The sequence below is a fragment of the Caloenas nicobarica genome, chromosome 12 (genome assembly GCF_036013445.1).
Source record: "Caloenas nicobarica isolate bCalNic1 chromosome 12, bCalNic1.hap1, whole genome shotgun sequence".
NCBI classification, from domain to species: Eukaryota; Metazoa; Chordata; class Aves; order Columbiformes; family Columbidae; genus Caloenas; species Caloenas nicobarica.
In genome coordinates, this window is record NC_088256.1 from 2352501 (window position 1) to 2371061 (window position 18561).

Genomic DNA, 18561 nt, shown 5'->3' on the forward strand with positions numbered 1-18561 from the left:
GCCTCTCTGTTCTTGTCTCTCTGCCTGACCATCTCAGTGTTCTGGTGCGGCTATGGAGTGGTCTTCATCCTGGGAGGGCAAGGAGTTTTGAACGACACTGGTGATTTCCGCAATGCTTTGGTGCCTGGCCTGGTCACGTTTACTTTGGCACTACTCATTATCGCAGTGGTGGGCTTCCTTTGCAGAGAGGTCATCCTAGCTATGATTGCTTCTGCTGTCTCACTTGCCAGTGCTCATGAAGTTGCCATGCATTATAGCACAGCTTTCGGTTCCTCCGCTGTGGCTTGCAATTATATGATTGTCTGCTTGGTTGGTGGTTATTTTGCCCTGGGAAGGATTCTCTATTTCCTAACCAAAGAGAAAATTACCCTCCCGGGCACCGATCTGGCCAAGAAAAAGACTCATGATCAGATCAAATCCACCAGTGGCAGCGTGAATCGTTTTGCAGTCACCGCTCTGGTCCTGAACATGCTGTCTGCCGGTGTCTTTGGCTGTAGGCTCCTGGGCGTCACTGGCAAACTATTTATCGGTCAAGTGCCCTGGCTATGGGCAGCCGGGATCTACCAGATTGGCATCTGCATTTTATCATACCGTGCCATGGATGTCCTAATGGCTACATTCTTTGGTTTCACTTCTATCCTGAAATTTGCTGGAGGTTATTGCCTTCTGTACCCAATCTGGCAATCAGAGGAGCCATCTTTCCATACTCCATTCCTGGTGGTTTTCTCAATTCTTTTTGTTGTCTTGGCTCTTTTTCTCACTCTTAAGAGCCCAGTGGATGGCCTGTATTTGCTGTTTTATGTGGCCTACTGCATTGCATTAGCTTGCAGTCCCAAGGGATTTTTTGAAGGTGGACCCCAAGGCGTGGATGTGTCCATCTTTGTGGCCTCAGCCTTGATGACTCTAATTCACCTGTACAATGCAAATGCAAGTGCCACGATCCCAACAGGGAAGGGTGCTGTGAGGGCCCTCCTTGCTCGCAGCAGTTTTCTGAAGCTTCGTGAAGGGGCAGACCTTCACGCTCCCTACCTGGGGTATTCCAAGTATGCAGATGCAGAAGTGCTTGGCTACGCATGCAGTGTCCTCGCTTCTTTTGCTATAACAATGACAGGGGACCCACAGGCTCCGCTTGCTACGGTTGTAATTCCATGGGTAGTGGTAGCTGGTGGGATCCTTAAGTTTCTAGGTGGCTCAGTGGCGTTCGCCCGGGGTAAAACCCTGGAAAGCAGTGCCTTCATTCTCTATGCTGTCATGTGGATCATCTGGGGCTTGACGAGGTATGGTGGCCTCTATGGCACTACCAGAAGCTTCCATGCAGCGGTAGGAATAATTGCTTTCATGCTCTTCAATGTCTTCATTGTCTTCTGCACACTCTTCCTAAACATCGCCTGGTTCTTTTACTCCCTCACTTTCTTGCTCATCGCTATCAGCTTCTTGCTGGATGCTGTCCATGCTCTTCCAGCTGGCTATGACATTGCTGCCTCTCTCATCTTTGGTTTGGTCAGCTTCTACTGCTTCCTGTCTGCCCTTTTCAACAGCATCTTTGAGGGTTCCTACTTACCAATGGGTAGGCCCATTGTGCAGCTGAGTGGTGTGGGGGGAGGAACGACCAAGTGCCTTCACCTGCCTGCCAGGAAAGCTTCCTCGGTCAAGAGAATTGCAGGTAAGGGAAATGCGTAGGGCGTAATGTGGGGGTGGAGGGTAAATTCTGGGAGGTTTTGTAGCAAAACATTATTAAAATAACATCTTTCCAATCCAGATGTGGAAACCATGATAATTGATGGATGCTTTGATGGAGTGGGCCAAGTTACAAGAGTCATTAGAAGCTAAATACTCTATGGGGGAAATAAGACCAACTCCTTGATAGGAGCTGGGTTTAGCAGTGAATTTGCCTCTGTCTCTCCTGTATCATACCCCTGGCCGCTCATCCAGTCTTAAATACATGAATCCTCCAGGCTGGGGCTACCACTGAAAGCTTTGTGCAGAGAAAGCAGGGCAAATGCATGGTGCTTGCTCTCTCCACAGGGCTGAATGACTTCTGGCCCTGATGAACGTGTCCCAGAACTCCCCTAAATGCCAGATCTCCTCTTGGATGGATGCTAGAAAATGCACTGTCAGAGGAAATGCTTTGTTAATTGGGAAAAGGAGATGAGAGCACCGAATTGGCTGTTTTGTCTGTGACAGCTCTTCCGTGAATTACAGCCCCTCACTTCTAGTCACTCAAGGGGTTCTGCCCTGTTCACATGCCAACAGATATCCTGAAGAATGGAGGGACTTGCGGCATCCCCACAGATACTGTGTATGTGCTTGTGGCAGCCTGTAATCGGCCTGATGCTGTGGAGAAAGCTCACCAGTAAGTATTTGTCTTGCTGCCCCAGCGAGGGCTTCCTTGGCTAGTCTAAAAAGCCTATAGGACTTATAGCTACTGCTGAGCACTGGCTATAGCAGCCACCCAGAGCCAAGAGACTCGTAGCTCAGCCTTCATGAGAACTCAAGGTGATGAGCCTGGGGGAGAAGATCCGAATGAGGGAAGGAGACAGTTGAGCTGGATTTGTCTTCGAGGATATTGAAGGCTCCTGGCAGGTGATGGAGCCAGGTAGCTCGGATATCAGAAGGAAACCCAAAGAACTGGCAAATGGGTCAGGGGATTATATTACATATTTGTAGGTATATATTGTCACAACCAAAACGCTTCTCGTGTTTAACAAATGCCTCTAGCTGTACTTTTGTAAGCAGTCAGGAGCCCTTGTATAGGTGGGGTGTCCTCAGAACTTGGGCAGTTGGAACTTTTACCCATCACTGTGCAAGGAGCTAAAACCTTGATTTGGAGTAGACATTCCTGGTTGGGAATAGTCATTAATGTCCCTTCCTGTCAGGTAATCTGTTGAACAGTCCTACTTCTACTACAGACTGGTGACCTGGGGCAGAGCCTGCACACTTTGTCTTAACTCTAAGCCTCACCAATACAATTTCCTTTTCAGCTTGAAAATAAATCCAAATCTTACTTCCAGGGTCACTTTTCTTGCCTCCTTTCCAGCTCCAAGCGCCAGGCTCAGGATCGCCCCATGTCACTCTGGATTTCTAGCCTGAAGCAACTGGAACCTGCAAAGCATTTGTTCACTCCTCTCCTCTGGGACTTCATGGAGGCTGCCTGGCCATCTCCCATTAGCTTGGTGGTTCCCCGAGGTGAGGAAATTCTGTTACTTCCAAGCTCTATGGAGAGCTTTGGCTTTGAAACTCCAACTTTAAGTCATGCATCCCTGCAACGCCACATGCTCCGTGATGATATTTCTGGTAAGATCATTGTGTTCAGGCTGAGGGTACATCCGCAAGTGCCGTGTGACTCTTCCTTGTGCAGGTGAATGGGTGGACTTCCTGGGAATGAAGGACTCCGCTAAATACGTCGGTACCCCTCAGAGCATCGCCATCCGCATCCCTGACTGCTCTGTCACCACACACCTCATCGACCTGGTGAGTGGCCAGAGCACATTCGTCCCAGCAGCACTGGTGACCGGACCTTGCCATTCCACTGCCCACGGAGCCGCCTCGGTGTCAGTCACCAGACCCAGGTCCTCTGGCCTGCTGGAGGGTAGTGAGAGGCTGGAGCTCTCTGTCAGCCCTCTTGACATGTTACCTCTCCTCCCTTTTTTCTTTCCTCAGTAAAGTGACAGGTTTGGGGAGTGAAAAGTGCTAAAACGAGAAACTCCCACAAGAAAAATATTAAGAAGGTGTGGGGTATGCAGGCAGCTGGTAGCTGATTTTGTTGCAGAAAAGAGGGTAAAAGGAATAACCATCAGGTCAGAAAGCTAGAAAAGATGCAATTAACAGACACTTATTCCGGTTCCCTACAGAGAACACTTACGTTGCAAGCACAAGCTTATCTGAAGCCAGAATAACTTTAGAAGGTCCAGAGTGCGACCAGAGGAACTATGATGCCCTGCATGCTCTGTTCACTTCTGGGACAGGCATTGTAGGTCTTTGGCAATTGCTGTTGCTGGAAAACAAAAAGTTCTTTCCCGATCATCATCTGTAAACCCCAGTTCGGCAGGGCGCTAGTCACATATACAGATTTGGTGGGACTGTAGATGCCTACAAAGTAGGTGTCTACCTGGCTGAGTCACACTCTTTAGAGTCAGAGACACACGAGTGAACTTCAGAGTTCAAGTCATCTGTTTTATACACCAAAACCTGCTCAGAGCTTTCATTCCCATTTTTCTGTCACCAGGTTGGCCCCATTGTGGTCACGTCAGCTAACCCAACAGGAGAGGCAGACACAACACACCACAACCAAGTATATGCCAAGCTGGGAAATAAGGTAATTGGGGCTCTGGCTCTTTTTGTTCCAGCTGGTCCAACAAGGTGGAGGAATGGAAGAATGCAACCACTGCATTTCCAGTAGGCAAATCAATAGATCATATCAAGAATCTCGGAAAGTGTCTCTTTAAAAAAAATCTCATGGACGCTCCACATATTGGTGTCATAGTGAAATAACAGTGTAAAATCCAGAACTTGACAGAAAACCGAAATTCTTCTGTTTTATACAGTTTAGTAACAGCTTGGCGCTGTGAGTGAGTTTATCTTCCAACACAGAATGATATGAGCAACAAAAAAATGCTTCTTTGCTTACAAGCAATAAAACCACTGATGCCTGAACGTGCGAGGGCTCCAGCTGGTACTGAGCTGCCAGAACATAGGGGATTCCCATCTAAAGCTGAAGCTGGTCTAAAACTGGTGCCAAAGCTCTAAAATATTCCTGGCTTTCAGAACTTTCAGAAGTTCTGGAAGTACAATGGTCATGGCCATTCAAATGGCTGTCTTTGGTTTCACTGCTGAATCCCGAGATTACTACATTTTGTGTATTTGTGACAGGGCAGTTTCAAACAAAACGTGGTACAAATCTGCCACCTGTAACTCCTCAGAAATCTGGTTTCCTACACATTTGCTTTGTGGATGGGACTTCTTCAAAGCTCCTCGGCTGATGTAAACCTGTCTTTGCTGTACTGCTCACCTACACCCTATAGAACTCTCTCTCTCTGCTTCTACTAAGTTTGTTCATTCCAAACTCAGCCCTTAATTAGTGTCAATACAGCGGGGTAGGAAGGAGCAGAGTTGCCCTTGAGGATAATTACCTGCTGTTGGGAGAGGGAAACTGCCTTCTCTTTTCACAAGTGCCTGAGGGGAACTTGGTGTGAACATCTGTTTCTCTTCAGGTGGATGCGGTTCTCTGCGATGGGCCTTCTCCAGAGAACATTGCCTCCACCGTTGTGGACTGCACTAAAATTGACAGTGGAAACATAGGATTCTTCCGAGTCGGTATCATCCCCAAGTCTCAGGTAAAATTAATCTTGATTTTATTTCTACTCCCTTTCTCCATCTCCATTAAGCGGGTGTCAGACTGGGGGTTTCCTGGTTCCGTAAGGAGGTGAAGGAATCTGTGGCAGCACGAGGAATTATCACAGGGCGGTGTGAAAAAGCAGAAAAACAGAGCTCTGTGTCACCCGCATCCTCATCCTGCCTCCGGGTCACCCTCACGCCTCTCTGTGCTGTGCGCTGGGGAACGTGTGAGGTGAGACTGATCCATTCAGGTCTGAGATCCAAGGTCATGGACCTCCATGGGGCAGGCTCGCTATCTACGCCTGTCCCAGAGACCTCTGGGGAGACAGAAATGCTTAGTGCAATCCCAAGGCCGAGCCCAGACAAATAGCTTGTAGATAGACAAATAGACAAAAAGAGAAGAGGGCGTTACTTCAATAGCTGAAGATTAAATTAGTGCTTCCACCCCTAAATCCCACTCACTGTTTACTGATTCCAGGTGCTGCAGATACTGGAGCGGGTGCAGAAGAAACACACCTTGGTTCCTAGCAGAGGCACCTACAGCACAAAGGGCCAGGAGGAACATCTGGATCACAGCCACGCCGCGCACAACGGGGTGGGCACAGCTGCCGTGGAGCGGACGGTGCCACCACCCTCACCCCAGCACAGCCCTGAGAATCACACTCGCCTCTGACTCCCGTGCAGGTCAAGCAGTTTCGTGCTCACTGGGAAATTGTTTGCTGGAAAATGACATAGAGGTCAAACTGGGGAATGGGAGAGGTTTCCCAGCTGCAGGGGTGACTTATTCACCTTTCTATAGATCCTACTAAAACATCCCAGTGCAGAGCTGACTTACTGCAGTCACCCAGAAGTAAAATTTTCACTTATGGAGACTTACAGCTTTTGCTAGAGATCAGACGTGACCAAAGAAAGTGTTATATCAGTGACAGACTGGCCCCAGAATAACAGAGCTTTATTCCTTTCACTGGGAGTTAATACCTATGGTTTAGGACACAGGGTAACGTGAAGTGTTTCATAATTACATGTCGAGGGATAAACTTTGCATGAAACTTGAAGTGCAAGAGGGAGAAGGGAAGATACAGGGGAGTGGAAGATATGTTCGGGTACTGCACGGGTGAATGCAGTGGACTTTCTAAAAGAGGTGAGGCAAAGCCCCTCAAGAGCTGGGTCTGTATTCTGATGTGTCTTCTCAAAAGGGACGTCACAGAACCCAACACTAAAAAGAAATGCCATTGGCCAAGATGCCATTTTCTGTGCTTCACAGTCAAACGTGAGGGTGGAAGTACTGTTTTGATGACTCCAATAATATCTCCTTAGAAGTGCTGGAGCGTTATGAAGGACTGTCCCTTCCCATGTTATCTTATGCAGAGTATGAATTTCAGGAGAATCATCTGCTAGGGTGCTAGAAGCCGGTCTCTTGCCTCAGTAGCATAACTGTACACATCTCATGGTACGTTTCCTCCAGAGTGCAGATTTACCGCAGAGTGGTAGCTGCTAACTGGGATGACATGAAAAGAAGTTTCAAACCAACGTGAAGAGTTTTCCTTGGCAAAAGCTGCCTGGCTGTGCAGTCAGTGGCTTTTTTAGCCTATGAAAACTGTTGATCTTATTCTTACCTGACTCAGGTGCAAGGTGCTGATCAAACTCCAGCTGAAACCAGTGAATTGATACATTGATTTCACCTGAAGTTCTGCTGGAACTTGAGCATAAATGCTGTGTAGTCAGAGGAGCTCAACCTCTATGAACTATGGCATAACCAGGTCTTCTCAGCTTGTTCTTACAGAACTGGCTCTCTTCCTGCAGAGAAAGAAAATGCCAAATAATTGAGTTTGTTAAATAATTCTGCTGGTCTACTTACTGTATCTCTTTGGAGTTTATTAAAACTGATTTTTAGAAAGCAATAAAATATTTTCAATGAAGTCATATGTCACACAGGACTGGGGTACCATCTATGGCAGATACCTGAAAAAAACCTTGGGGGTCAAAGTGTTATGGACTTCAACATGCGAGGTTTCCTGGCCCTGCATGAAGGATCTTATAAGGAAATCAAATTGCATCACTTTCCAGGGTGGGGAAGAGGAGGGAAAGAGAAGATAACTCCTAAGGTCACTCCCCTGATGCCAGCTCCCTTGCTGAGGAGTGCTAACGAGCTACAAACACCAGGGCTGAATTTGGCCCCTTTCCAGTAAAAAACAAACAAACAAAAAACCAAACCCCACCAAACATAAACACTGAAATCTGAGGCTGTGTGGTAGAGAAGCATTAATCTGGAGAGGTGCTGAAGTATCACAAAGCTTTTTGCTGTGGGAAAACAGCCCTGGTTTAAATATACCAGTGATGCTGCTGCCCTGTGCTGTAAACAATGATATATTTTAGTGTACCACAAGTGAAAAGCAGTTTTAAAAGCTGGATTCTTCACAAGATGCCTCACCTGGGTCCATTTTTCCTCTTTCTCTCCATGGTGCTTGTTTCTTATAGAAAGTTTTCATTGCAGTATCAGGACACTCAGAGAACCTGTGGGGGAACCATTTCTCACTTTGCTGGGAGAGGTGCAAGACGGGGAGATATTTAATTTCAGTCCTGATTTTACCCCCCTGCTTTACCCCCTCTGCTTTATAGAAGCAAACTGGAAAGAAATAGTTTAAGGAAGAGGAGATTTAAATGAAATGTTTCACTTTAATCAAGGCAAAAAAAATTCTAATGTTTTCAGAGGTTTCCTAGCATTCAACCTGAAGGAAAATACTTTAAAAGAGAAGCGGAGAGAGAGGAAAAGCCACTGTTTCAAGTGGCAAATCCAAAAGTATGAAACCATTGAGACAAACATTTAAACTTTCTTCAGCATATTTTCAGAGATGAAATCCATTTGGAGATATCGATAAGAATTTATCAAATCTTTTCATCACCCTAAAAATGTAGATTTTGGTCAAAAATGGTTGCCCAGCCCTCCTTAGAGCAGACTCTCATGGAGCTGTTCCTCTCCTGTCCTGCTCAATGGGAATTAATTGCTCCATTGCAGTGTGCCAGATGAGGGGGACAGAAGGGGACTTGGGGTCCTCAGACCTCCATCACGGGAGGAGTTTGAAATAACTGAGAAAAATCAGACACTTCTGCAAAAGGCCAATTTTGGTTGCATTGTCAATGACTCGGGGGCCTTTAGGCCTGAAAGGTCACCCTGGGAGACAAAATAATCTCATGAATGGGTCTCTTTGTGAAATCACGAACATTTTAGTCCCACTGGGGTTGGAAACAACCCAGGAAGAAGGGTTGTTCCGCCTCGATTTTGCCCTTTGTGGAGTCCAGACATCTGTGTCAATTGAAAGAAAAAAAAAAAAAAGAAAAAAGAAGAATGGAAAATAAAGAAGTGTATTTTCCAGTTGCAGGAAAAAAACAGCTCACCATTCTGAGAATAGAGCTGTGCCATAGGAACAGGAATTGACTCAGCGACGTCTTCGAGGATGTTGGTATAGAGGGTGGACCTGATACTAGAGTGGGCACAGTGGTTCAGAGAGGAAGGGCGGCATCACCGCCTCCTGAGGGTGACCAGCCGAGCAGCCTTGAGACATGGGCAGCGTCATCGATGTCCCTTGACCACCTCCAACTTAAACACCAGGAACTAGGAGATCTGTAGGGACAGAGCCCTCTCCTTTTTGGCTCCTGCTCCTGAAACAGGAAAGTCAAAGCCCACCTAGAGCTTGGGGTGGGACATGAGGCGGAGGAAAACACAGAAGCAAAGTCCTGCTTAATTGGCTAAAAATAGTCAAAACAAATCCCTTTGATCTTGGCGCTGTTGAATGCACAGCATCTGAAAACACAACCCGCGGTGACTTTATGTTATACTTACCTTGCTGCATTCTTCCTTGTACTCCTCCCTATAATGTCAAGGGCCTAGGGTTATTAGTACAAAATGACCTGATAATCCGGTTTGTCACTTTTGGGGAAAATACCAACAACAAAGAAATAGCATATTTCAAAATTCTGGGCCAGATCTTCATCTGCTTCACAAAACACAGCTCGGATCTACATACCTGATAGCTGAGTTGCTGTGCCCAGCCAAGAGCTGGACAGCCTCTAACAGTCTAGAGCCATCTGGTTGTCCCTGGCGTTCCTGCCAGCTGTAATACTGAATTTACAGAGCAGCCCTGAGCCAAGGTTCGGAATAAGTCAGGACAGAGGTAGCTGGGTGACAGCAGCTGGGCACTTAACCAAAGAAGAAAATAATTCTGTTAAAATTGTCTTCTGCTGCGTATTTCCCTCATTGTAATTCACGGTGCACCTGAAGTTGTCTGGTGTGGAACAGCAGTAGAGAATTTATCTACCTAGTGAATAAACTTGATTGTGTAAAAAGTCCTGTGGGAAAAAGCAGCGGTCTGGAAATGGAGCTTCTTGAGTCATAACGAGAATTAACAGGATTAACTTCCAGTTGTGACTCCATCATATTCTTCCTTTCTTACTAGAAAAGTATCTGATGGCTCCAAGACTTTCACCTCCTCTTTCTGCATGGCATTGTCATGATGGGGCTGAGGAAGGAAAGGCTCTGCAGTAGCGGCAGCTTTGGCAGGGACCAGTGAGTTTATCAGACAACTGTATTCCCCTGCTCCATCTCCACGGCTGCTGGCATCTCACCGCCAACGGAGATCAGTTAATAACCGACCACGCATGTGAGGGCTTGTGTTCAGCTCGGTGGCTCCACGTTGTTTGCCTGTGACCTCTGATGGAGCCAGACTTGCACCTCCAGCCCTCTTGGCGTGGATGGCTGACCCAGCGCTGCTCCATTCAGATCCAGCCGTGCATCAGTGGGTGTGAAGGTGCGCAAGGGCAACCAGGCACAGGTTGCAGCCCTCCATACTGGTTCCCGTCTCAGTACTCACAGAATCACACAGAATCACAGAATGTCAGGGGTTGGAAGGGACCTCGAAAGCTCATCCAGCCCAATCCCCCCGCCGGAGCAGGAACACCCAGATGAGGTTACACAGGAAGGTGTCCAGGCGGGTTGGAATGTCTGCAGAGAAGGAGACTCCACAACTTCCCTGGGCAGCCTGGTCCAGGCTCTGGCACCCTCACCATGAAGAAGTTTCTTCTCATATTCAAGTGGAACCTCCTGTGTTCCAGTTTGCACCCATTGCCCCTTGTCCTATCACTGGTTGTCACCCAGAAGAGCCTGGCTCCATCCTCCTGACACTCACCCTTTCCATATTGATCCCCATGAATGAGGTCACCCCTCAGTCTCCTCTTCTCCAGCTCAAGAGCCCCAGCTCCCTCAGCCTTTCCTCACACGGGAGATGCTCCACTCCCTTCAGCATCTTGGTGGCTGCGCTGGACTCTCTCCAGCAGTTCTCTGTCCTTCTGGAACTGAGGGGCCCAGAACTGGACACAATATTCCAGATGTGGCCTCACCAGGGCAGAGTAGAGGGGCAGGAGAACCTCTCTCGACCTCAGGGATACCACAGCAGCACATGGGTCCCCAACTTCTCAGCCCCATGAACTGGATGGAGGAATATTGGCAGAAAGTGCTGCAGAGCAGTCAGCGCGAGGGGTCATGCTGGGGGCTGGATGGAGTGGTCTGTCCTGTACATCCAGTTCAGCACTGCCTCTGGCCACGGTTCAGCAGCCATAATAAATACCTCAACTCTGTACAAAGGCTCAGAAGTGTGAGTTCTGTGAGAATCACCTTTTCATTCCTTCCTGGAAAACACAAAGAGAAGGTCTGACTCGTGTTATTATCTTTTTCTAGACAACATAAAAGCAGGAATTTCAACAAATTCTACTCTGGCCGTGAGACAGATGTCAGGTTTCAGACAGTTATCCTGAGATATATCTGTCTCAGCAGCTGTGGAACAGACACCCTGCAGTCCCTCCAGGACCAGCCATGCCCAGGCGCCTTTGAGGAACCTCACGTTCCCCACATTCTGCTGCAGAAGCAGAAAATTCTTTGACTCTCTTGCATGGCAGCCTGTCCTGGTTCTGTGCAGAGGAGCAGGGCTTGTAGGATGACATCCTGAATTTAGAGGCATTCTCTCCCTGAACACCTCCATTCTGAGAGCCTATTTTTCATGTTATCCATCCAGCAGGAAGTAACATGGGCCTTTCATAATGAGATGTTTGTTGTCTAGTTTCAGTAAACAGCCAGCTCTGAATTCCATCTCTGACATAACACCAATTACAGAAGGTACTACAACAACCTTCCTCCTTTGATCTGACTGCTGGCTCACACCAAACAATTGCCCTCTTGTTTGCTGAATTAATGACAGATGCGTATAACAAGTTTCACACTGTTATGGGTTCTACCATGACCTTGTGCAGTCAGCGGCAACACCCTAAATCAGGGGTGCCAAACTCATTTTCACCGGTGGGCACATCGGCCTCACGGTTGCCTTCAAAGGGCCGAATGTAATTTTAGGACTGTATGAATGTAACTACTCCTGCCCTAAATTAACGGGATGTGCCCAGATTTCCTTTCAGTGCACTATTCTTAAGAACCCGGAGGATGGGTAAGTGCCAGCAGCACTGACCCTGCTCCTGACCAAGCTCACCTTATCTCCTCAAAATTCCCATAAGTCCCCTAACCATCTCTGGCATCCTGTCCCCTGCAGCCTTGCTAAGGACTGTGTCGTTCCACACCAGGTTATCGGATCTCACATGACCCAAGGGGTACCGCAGACTCCATCCTCCTTCATACCACCCCCTGCAATTGCTCCAGGCCCTCCTTGCCTGTGGCTGCCAGCAGCTGCATTCACTTGCAAAAGAAACCAAGTCCTAATGGGTAACACAGAGTCTCTTGTGGGAAGTAGAAAAGGCAGCAGAGGTGGAAAAGGAATAAAGGAGCAGACGTAGCAGCCTGTTACAGTTCCAGGCATGAAGAAGACACTAGCAGGACTAGGACAGTAATTGTTCCACTGTGCTTGGTGCTGGTGAGGCCCCACCTCAAATCCTCGGGTCAGTTTTGGGCCTTTTGCTATAGCCCTGGAGGTGCTGGAGTGAGTTGGGAGAAGGGAACGGAGCTGGTGAGGGGTCTGGAGCACAAGTGTGATGGGAGCGGCTGAGGGAGCTGGGGGTTCAGCTGGAGAACAGGAGCTGAGGGGAGACCTTCTGATCTCTGAACTGCCTGAAAGGAGCTTGGAGCCAGGGGGGGTCGGGCTGTGCTCCCCAGGAACAAGCGCCAGGACCAGAGGAAACGGCCTCAAGTTGCGCCAGGGGAGGTTGAGGTTGGATCTTGGGAACAATTTCTTCCCCAAAGGGCTGTGGGGCATTGGAACAGGCTGCCCAGGGCAGTGCTGGAGTCACCATCCCTGGAGGGGTTCAAAAGGCACATAGACGAGATTCTTGGGGACCTGGGTTAGTGCTAGAGTTAGTTTATGGTTGGACTCAATGATCTTGAGAGTCTCTTCCAACTAGAATGATTCTATGATTCTAAATCCAGTAGAGAGCAATGACTATGACCATGAGGACACAGGATACAGTCATACTTCTCCTTGGCCACAGAAAGGGCTGAAATGAGGTTTTCAAAGACAGAATTAATACTGATTATGTTCTCCATTCCACTTCCAAGCTCTAGCTCTCCAAAAATACAACAAGTGGTGAGTCAATGAAAGCTAAAGGCTTTGTCCTTGTCTATTCATAGCTAAACTTCTGATATGAAACAAAGCAGCTTTGGGGGGTTCATAACTGAAGACTGGCTTTACACAGCAGCTGTTGGATCCTTTGAGGTTGCTTTATCTGTGGTACTACAGGTTTCAGTGACTTTTTGAACTTTTTGGGTGTGCTTTGCCTAGAACAGGACAATTCATTCTATCTATTGAGGAAGTGAGTCCCACCAGATCTCTGCAGGAAGATCAAGAGGTGGATAGGAGGGTATGTGCATGTGCACAACAAACACTAGAGACAGGTTATCTTTTCCTGCTACTCTGCACGAAATTACGTTTAAAATGTGCATTGATAACATGCAAATTCATGGAGTTACGACCCCATTGCTTCCAGGAAGATGCTTTTTCTCGACTCATAAAATTAACAGACAGATAAAATGAAATAATAAATCATTAGATCAAAACAAGACGAAGGAAGGAGACATGTATGGGCAGAGCAGAACTGAAACCAGACAGCACAACCTTGGACTGGGTCAGTTTCGGGAAGGAAGTAACCAACTCATGGGACTTACGGTCCTGTCTTAGGAATAACTGTTTCTTATTTTCAGATTAAGCCACGATCACACACAGAATCACAGAATGTTAGGGATTGGAAGGGACCTCGAAAGATCACCTAGTCCAATGACTGATGAAAGCTGCCAGCCGAGAGTCCAGGAAAGTGGACAAGTTAGTTTTCTGTGCTGAGACAGAGATGGAAATACAGTGCTCTGGGAAGCTGAATTGACCAAATCTTGCTTTCCTGGGAAAGGAGGCACTGTGGAGGCATTGGAGATTGGGTGATGCATTCACATGTGCTGTCACCCTCGGAGTGTTGGTCTCTTGGTCACAGAATGGGCCTGTCCACAGAAGGCAAGATGCTCATGCCCTAATGTTCCTGTCACCAGGCTGCAGCATCTTCCCTGGAACACAGGTGTGATGCTCTTCACCACCAGTGACATTTAACACAACTTTCTTCGTTGATGATAAAAGCAGAAATTCAGTTTTGCAACAACATTTTGCACCAGTGTTCGTTTCAATAAAATAATGACTTTCTGTCCCCTTGCCTAAAACTTCCTCTCCCATTCCTGCCTCCACACCTCTTTCCCTCTCCCAGCTGTTTGCACAGACAAGTGGGCTGCTCTTCCATGCCAGAACTGGTGCCCCATCCTTGAAAACTATTTAATTAGAGTTCAGCTCACTTCTGAGCAAACGCTAGGATGAGGAGGTTGGTGAAACGAAGAAACCCATCCACAAGAGAGATTTATGGACAAATACAACATGGTTATATCCTTTACAGCTAACTCTGTTAGAAACCAAAGATCCGGTTGCTCATTGCTGGTTCCCACTTGGAAATGACCCTTCAGCAATATATAGCGTCTTGTAACAGAAAACACAGCAAAAAGTATTAAATATTAGCAATAGCTCTACTGAAAGGACCCTGTGTTTAGAGAGCTTGAATAAAGGAATGGAAAGCTCCCATTGTTGATCTAAGGAAGGTGTTTGTTTCCCTCTAACCTTGTGGGCTGGGGTGGTCCAGACCTGGGAGTTTGCTTTGAGTCCCTGGGAAGAATTGTGGGTACGTGACCACGCAGACATTGCTCCAGCTCCCAACCTTCTTGTGCATGTTTACAGGAAACAAACACCTATTATGTTCATGCAGCCTGGACATGGTGCTGCTCACTCACATTGGGGTTGGTGACTAAGCCATTTTCCAGGTTAACTTGTCATGATAACTATTTAGAGCCCAGTGAGAAATTCCGTTTTATATTTGGCTGAAGTGGCGGAACAGACAACCTGATGTACAGACCAAAATCACGAAGGATCTCTGGAGATCAGACAGCTAATGCTGATGCACAGGGCAGGATCTCATCACACGTGCTCGGGATTTAGAGTTGTTGCTATTAGGAACAGAGTTAGATTAAACCCTCCTGGAGGCAGACATGGGTGACCACCTTGGAAAATCTGGACTTTTCTTTGGCATTTTTTGAGGATATCTGCTGGGTGTGAGCTCCCAAGCCAGATATGTCTTTAATCACTTTAAGTTTTACAGTTCCTCTATTTCTGTGGTCTTGCATACAGAAATGGGCATTTCTGACCAGCATTGCTGGATGTTATGGAACAACAGGTTTGCTTGTGAACAGGACAAACAGGATAAATCTCAGCTAAAACACCAACGAAATTATGTTATTGTAAAATACTATAGTTCACAGCATGTTGACAAAAAGGCTTTGTCATGATAATGATATAATGGGGATTTACCTAAATATGTTTTGTAAAGGAAATATTCCACTCTATTTAGCAGCACTAAGACAACACTGAGAAATCTAATTTATTTCCTTATTGCAGCAAAGAGGGACGCATGCTTGTTCCCCGCACAGACCGGGGGAAGATGAAAATAATTGTTCCCTTTGCTGTGCTAAATAAAAACATTATTTTTTTATCGTGCCACACCTGATGTTGGAAAACAGGTACAGTGCAAACTCCTCTTTCTTGTAATTTCGCATGAGTCAGGAGAACACTTATGAGATAGTGAGTGTCAAGTTAAGAGGCCCAAACTATTGTGTTTTGTTTTCTGTAACATCATTAGTTTGCTCTCTCATTCAGTAAACCGTGATAAGTCAGTTAAAATATGAGAGAGTCCCCACCTTTATTTCTCTGGCTTTCATCATGCCTGTAAATAGAAATGGTTTATTAGTTTCATGGTAACCTGCCGGTAAGTAATTCTTTGCATAAGCATGTTATCAAAGGAAATACCGCTCACGATTCTCCCCGAAACGAAGCCGTTGTTTGAAGACAAGAGTTTCCTGTAGTTTTTTTGTCTTGCTCCATTTATAATGCAAATATATTTCATAGAATCATTTTGCTTGGAAGAGACCCTCAAGATCATCAACTCCAACCATTAAACAACTGTTGTTCCTAGCTCTGAAGCTGCAAAACAGTTTCTGTTTTAACCCCTGATCTTCCAATCACCACAAGTGCTTTCCTCAAGGGCTGAGACATCCCAATTTTGATTTACCTGCCAGATAGCAGCAGTGGAAGGTGAGAGCTGCTTCTGCTACCAAAACGCTCACTGTACCCTGTCCCAGGAGGCCACAGACCCACAGATAACTTATCCAGATGGGCCAAAACTTGCCTTGATTTAGCAAATCCTGGGCCATTTGGTATGTGCACTGATCATGGCAGACGGAGAACTCGATGTCCTTCCCTTGAGCTGAAATGTCCCGTGCCACCGACATGGAGAGGGTCTAACACAGACCCACATCACAGAAGTGACAAGTCAAGAAGAGACCATTTTTTTTGTTGTTTCGACAGCTTATGGCCAATATTAAAAAACCTCATTTGCTTGGAAATGTCAAGTAGTTTTTCAAGTATTAAGACATGAGAGAAGTCCCGTGTTGTGGGACCTCACCACATGCTTAACGTTAAGCCTCTTCTGGCTGGTGGTGGACCTCAGCTGGCACTTAAATGCATTTATTGAATAAGCGCTTTATTGTACTGGAGCTTGCAGAAGGTTAACAACTCTTTGCACTACACCAATAATCCAGTGTTAGTGGTGGCCTCCTCTCCCTTTTTTGTCTAATGTAGTTTCCTAATTCATTTATCTCTACATGTAATTTAAATATTCTGTGGCAACATCTGCAGCTGGGTTGCAGATGTATGGGGAGCACACGAACCACAGGTAACTGTCCCTGTGAAGCAGTAGGATTTATTGCACTAACTTACTGATATCTTTGTTCTGTGCCTTTTTGGGTCTGGGCCAGAGAGGACGATGGTATTTTAAAACTTCCCCGGAAAACCCCACAGTAATTTTCAGTTTACCCAGTCTGCTGTGGTTTCCTGCTCCCATCCCAGCTGGTCCACCTCCCCCTGGCACTGTGGCGCTGATGACTTTTCCCTTATGCCAGATAAGGCTGGTCAGTCCGATCCATGCTGGGAGGTGCACAGCGTTCTGGAGAGGACAAGGAGCCACGGTCCAGCACACAATAAGAAGGGGGACGCCTGGTCCGAAAAACAGGGAGAGCTCTGCCCTGGGGAGAAGGGCACAGAGGTTTTGCTCCTTGCCTGAGGCTGAGCCTAAGAGCAGCAAGCCAGAGCCCTCCTGGCTCACATTTTATCTTGGGAGTGCCCTGGGCAGCCCCTGGAGCTGCCGAAGATGAGCAGATGTTTGCTCTGCTCCCACCCCGCTGTGCCCGGCTGGCAGGGGAGGATGGATGGCATTTTGCGGAGATTACAGGGATGTGCTGTCCACTCACAGCAAGAGGAACGGGATGATTTTTAATCTGTGGGGAGGAACAGGAGCTCTTGTCACATAGGCTGGTCATATAGGTGTCACCTGGCCGATGGCTCAGCGAGGCAGAATACACGCTTGTGTGCGAGAGAAGGGCCCAGTGTGTGCAGAGGCTTGTTTAGCTGTCACAAGGTATGTGCAGGGAGGAGAACATGACTTAATTCCACTTAGAGATGCTGGCACAGGCTGGGAAACCACAGGAGACTGGGAATACCCGGCTGTGCCCAAGCGGAGTGAACAGTGACTGCCCTCAGCCCGGGAGCGGAGGGTGCGGGTGGGTTTGCAGGGTCAGAAGGCTGCAGGGTGAAGGGGAGCCTGTGTTCAGACCCGAGGAACGGCTGCCAAGGAGTTTTGATGCGGAGTTTGGGGAGCTGCTTGAATGAAACAGCATTCGTCACCCGGAGAGAGAGTAAAAGCTGCTGTTTATGGTGACTTGTGAGTGCAAACTGAACAGCAGGCTGCACCTTGTGGGGGAGCAGATGATGGACAACAACCCCAGCGCCAAAGCAAGCTGAGCATGGTTAAAAACGGAGTTACTGTTTACACGTTAGTAATGAAGCGTGGGAGGAATCCAACCCCAAAAGCTCCCAGGTTTGGCTGCTCAGGTCTCAGAGCGGTGTCGGGTGAGCAGGGAGGGAGGGAGCTCCTGCCTGGAGGTTTAGAGGGGAAATGTGGCTGGAGGGAGAAGTCCATGAGCAAGAGAGAAAGATGCTCCGAAACAATTATGAGGAAGAAGAGAAGGGAAGGGGCTTGTGCCTTGGGTGCTGCGAGGTGGTGCTGTGGCTGTGCCAAGGGAGCAACCTCCCTGCCCAGAGCAGGAGGGAGGAGAAGGAACAACTGTAGGGAACTGGCAGAGATCTGCCACTTGGACACTGCCTCCAGTACAGGAAAAAACATTACAGAACAACCTCCAAATCTGTAATGCACATCTCGGTGTTTTGAAGCCAGTCCGTTGCCTTTGGGCCCTAACTCATTGTTTCCTTGGTTGAGGTTTGTCTTTATTAAGAGCGAATTTCCCTCATCCTTGACCCCCCCCGCCCCGCTCTTATTTGCTTTGGGGGAGAGGAAAGTGCTGTTCTCTGGTCTTGGCAGAAAATTCCCTCCCCTCCATGCTGGATGACACAGGTCCGTGTGCTCGGGGACTGGGTTGCAGCCGGGGCCCACCCAGCTCTCTGCAGCTCCTGGCTTGGCCACAGACCCACATCAACCTCCGTGTGTTGCGAGGAGACGGGTGCCCCCGGACCAGCTGGGGAATCTGCTGGGCCAAGCAGGGAACGGCTGGGAAGACGCCAAAGAAGGACAGGGGGTGAGTTCCTCACT

At 47.6% G+C, this 18561-nt stretch overlaps 1 protein-coding gene across 1 annotated transcript; it reads left to right on the forward strand.

The window, feature by feature from the left end:
- The first annotated feature begins 521 nt into the window (after positions 1-521).
- On the forward strand, positions 522-7175 carry LOC135993555 (uncharacterized). Its single transcript, XM_065643496.1, has 7 exons — positions 522-1663; positions 2254-2353; positions 3038-3186; positions 3359-3471; positions 4226-4315; positions 5211-5333; positions 5813-7175. The coding sequence occupies exons 1-7, from the start codon at positions 598-600 to the stop codon at positions 6005-6007; spliced, it is 1836 nt and encodes a 611-aa protein (XP_065499568.1). The 5' UTR covers positions 522-597; the 3' UTR covers positions 6008-7175.
- The last annotated feature ends 11386 nt before the right edge of the window (positions 7176-18561 follow it).

Coding starts and splice junctions, on each gene's coding strand:
- LOC135993555 (XM_065643496.1), top strand. CDS start 598: ATGGATGTCCTAATGGCTACATTCTTTGGTTTCACTTCTATCCTGAAA. Junction 3,187..3,358: donor TAGCTTGGTGGTTCCCCGAG/GTGAGGAAATTC, acceptor TTCCTTGTGCAG/GTGAATGGGTGGACTTCCTG. Junction 4,316..5,210: donor ATGCCAAGCTGGGAAATAAG/GTAATTGGGGCT, acceptor GTTTCTCTTCAG/GTGGATGCGGTTCTCTGCGA.